The 3549-nt window shown below is 38.6% G+C and overlaps 1 protein-coding gene across 3 annotated transcripts in view; it reads right to left on the bottom strand.

The window, feature by feature from the left end:
- camsap2a (calmodulin regulated spectrin-associated protein family, member 2a) overlaps positions 1-3549 on the bottom strand; it is a 45249-nt gene extending 41700 nt beyond the window's left edge. For all 3 annotated transcript variants that reach the window (XM_014010765.1, XM_014010766.1, XM_014010768.1), the window contains exons 1-2: positions 3242-3549; positions 838-1097 (exon numbers count right to left, since the gene is read on the bottom strand). In XM_014010765.1, coding sequence (XP_013866219.1) covers positions 838-1097; positions 3242-3380 — 399 coding nt within the window. In that variant the 5' untranslated portion in view covers positions 3381-3549. The remainder of the gene's footprint in view (positions 1-837; positions 1098-3241) is intronic.

Genomic DNA, 3549 nt, shown 5'->3' with positions numbered 1-3549 from the left:
GAAACATGGCTAGTCAACAGACCACTCAGGCTTATCAACACAAAAATAACATTTTTTTTTTTACATAAACAGCAACAAAAATAGACAATTCAATAAATAAAATTGTGGTCATAAAATAAATACATTCAAAAATATTTAACGTAAATATTCCAAATAAAAATGAACTGTAAAAATAAATTTGATAAAGTACAAATGCAAACAAAGCCTTTTTAAACTTCTGCATGGTAGAGAGGTTGCTTTTCATATTAGTGACAAACAATAACAGTAACAACAGCTTTTTGACAGAATGCTTAAAAATAAATTACAAAAATTAATTTGATAAAGTGCAAATAAAAATATAGCTGTATCTGCAACTGTTTTTGATAATGTTTTGAACTTTTAAAATATTGCATGGTAGAACCAGAGGCTGCACTTCATATTAGTGACAAATTTTGGCATTTTTTGATGGGTTACCTTTATTTTTGCCTTCTACTTTTAATTTAAAATAGGTTTCCATTCTCGGCCGGTTTCTAAGGTTCTTCTTCTACGTAGTAAAAAAAGTTGTTAAACATCTGAGTGGCACACTACCGCTACTAGTGGTGAGAAARTGTATTGCACCTTATTCAAAATCAATGCGGTYCCACGGCCSTCTGCGGCCCAAAGTTAAAAACTRYTGTTMTTTTGAGGCCCTCAAGGTGGCGCTCATAGGTTAAGAGTCTGACGTAGACAAAACTTGTCTCAGATAGTTATTATCTTTGTATAACATGTGAATGAAGTTAATTCTGCTCACATTCAAAGGAGGACCGGGGAAATGACGTTTTGGTGCCTGAAAGGTAATTAAAAAAAGCAGCTTCTCACCATCTGCAGWGGTCTCTTTCGCAGGTCTCTCTCAGTCACCAGTCTCTCCTGGTCGGTGACGTAGAGTCCACGCTGAGCCAGAGCCTGGATGACGGCATCGTGACCCAGCAGCGGCTTGGCAGCATCGCTTTTCAGAATGAGGCTGCCCGCACGGCAGTAGAGGTCGGCGGACAGCAGGAGGCTGGCCACGGGGGGCTTCAAGTGCTCCTGCTCATACTGGTCAGTGTAGAAAGGGTCCTTTAAGTCTGCAGGGATGCTGTCTGTGTAAGGAAGGAAAGACATATAAGTTTTAAGCATTAAAAAAAAAAAAATTAACAAAATGTAGAAAAGTGGTCATTTCTTACATTTCAAGCACACTGAAAAAAAAGAGTAAAAATTTTATTTGACTATTTAACACCAAATCGGTCCTTCGCCTGTGACAGTACTTCCCTTCAYTGCAGCGATTTGACAATATCATAACATAGATCTTGTGTGTGAATAGRCCTCAGCGTTGCTATAGCAACTGCAGGAGGAGAGGAACCCGATCGATTCATCTTGTGTTTTYRTCTCTGAAGCTTCTAAATCTCCGGGAACACCCTTCTCTCTCTTCAAAGCGAGCGCCAGCACGAGTGCGTGTTGATCGCCTCAGAGAGGTCCACTGTGCAGTGAGACAGTCTACAAAGAATTCACAATCATGTTTGTCATTGCTTTCACACTGTGCCCATGTGACAAGTGTCTGCAGAGTTTCAGTGAGCTGGGAAACAGAAATTTGATTTATTGCAATTATAGCGAAACAAGTCACTACTGAGATCATTTTGTCTTCTGTACATTTTTCAGCACATACAGTATCTCATTCTGCAATGTTTGTGCTAATTCAACAACTTATAAATCAAAATGTTCAGCTCCTTCAGGACACTGCTGCAAGGACTTTTGGTGTATGTATATATATATATATATATATATATATATATGGCTGGATATGAGAAAACTAAATTGTGGATTTCTTTTGCTATCTGCCACATTCATAATGTTTCATTCGTCGAAAGAGCAGAAAGACTGATTTTTGGAGTTTCATGCTTTGAGTTTGGGAATGTGCAAGAGTGAATTCAGTGTAATCTCTTCTCATTCTCACTGTTTGCTGTGGGGCAGTAATCACCGACAGCTGATCCTCTATGTGGGGCTTGCATCTTGCATAAACCTGACTGCCTATCCTCCATGCACTCCTATATTTGTAATAACACAAGAYGCACACGAAGGAGAAAGAGCAGAGTTAGGCAGCAATCCGGGGATGAGCCTGCTYGCTCTCTTTCATTTCCCTCCCTCCTGCTCCCTCTGGAAGTCTGTATTTTTGGAATCGACCCATTTCATTCAGCCCTCATTGAAAACACACGGCAGGTTTGCAAGAAACCTCAGGTTCACTGGGCTGTTACAGAGCAGTGGGCAAGGCAGGATGCACCCAAACAGACCGTGTGGTGTTGGAATGAACAGATGAATGTGGATTTCATCAAATTAACCCAATATAATTYCTAACTGGAAGAAAACAAAGGCCTTTTTAAAAGCATAAAGCTTCTTTCCTTTGTGTTAGCTCTAGCAGATTAGCTGTTCCTGAATGATCAAGAGGATTTTTACACAGTTTGGATCAGGGCTGAACACTGAAAACCACAATCTAGTTTTTACACATTATCTCAATATTACATTTAAACATCTAATCAAAATTTGTTAAGAGATAGAGCTGCTTCAAAGGATTTTTTTAAAGAGAATGATAAAAGGTAGTTTGTTAAATAAATACAATATAAAATATGTGTTGACATGTATTATTGTTGTTTGTAAAGGATCTAATATTGTTTTTGTTCTATTTGTTTTTGGGGAAAAGGGGGGCAGATATAATTTATGACTTGTATTTTGTTTTTCTTGTATATATAGATTTTCTTTTCTTTATTCTAATGAATGGATAAAATAAATAAAAAGCAGTTTTTTTTTTATAGTGAGGGCCTACAATTGTGCTGCAGTTACTCACCATTTAGCGTCCTCAGTTTTTTTCCCTTCAAAGGTTTGGTTAATCATAAAAAGTAGGTAGAAAAACAACTCACCTGATTAGATTTTGCCACCCACTGTAAAAATGACACATTTGTCACCCAGTGTGCAAATAACATACTCTCACCCGAGAATAGCTTTGATTTAGTCATTGGAGGAGTGATTCATATTCTCAGATGATGTTTGAATATATTTGAGGAAACTGACATTWTTTAACCCAGATATACTATATTATACGTTTGCAATTATTAATATAAAACAGGGCTCTATATAAAATATACATAATTGAGAAGAGTAGGCCTGCATTCCTGAGTTAATTAATAATTAATTACAGATTTGTTGCACGTGCTTCTAATTAAAACGGAATTAAAAGTACAGTATTGTCACCTACCTGTCCCGTATGCTTTGGCTACAAGCCACCTGAGGCTGCAACAGATTTTGGCGCGGGAAAAGTCGTGATGTTCAAAAGACTTAATTGCTGGAGCGACCAAGGTCTTCTTCGCGTCTCCGTCGTCCCGAACTTCGCCCATGTTTCCGCCGTGTTGCTCGGTGAAAGCCTACGGAGCGACCCAGCAGCGCGAACACATCCCACTTCTGGAATATGGGACGAAAACAACAAGCAGCTGTGGCCCCGAGCCGAGGAATGTCTTGGAGTTTAATATCTGCAGTCTGTTTCAGTCATAAAAAGAGCAGGCTGGT

Source organism: Austrofundulus limnaeus, unplaced genomic scaffold, assembly GCF_001266775.1.
Source record: "Austrofundulus limnaeus strain Quisiro unplaced genomic scaffold, Austrofundulus_limnaeus-1.0 Scaffold73, whole genome shotgun sequence".
NCBI lineage: Eukaryota > Metazoa > Chordata > Actinopteri > Cyprinodontiformes > Rivulidae > Austrofundulus > Austrofundulus limnaeus.
Note: the sequence above shows the minus strand (reverse complement) of the source record. Positions and strands in the feature narration are given on the sequence as shown.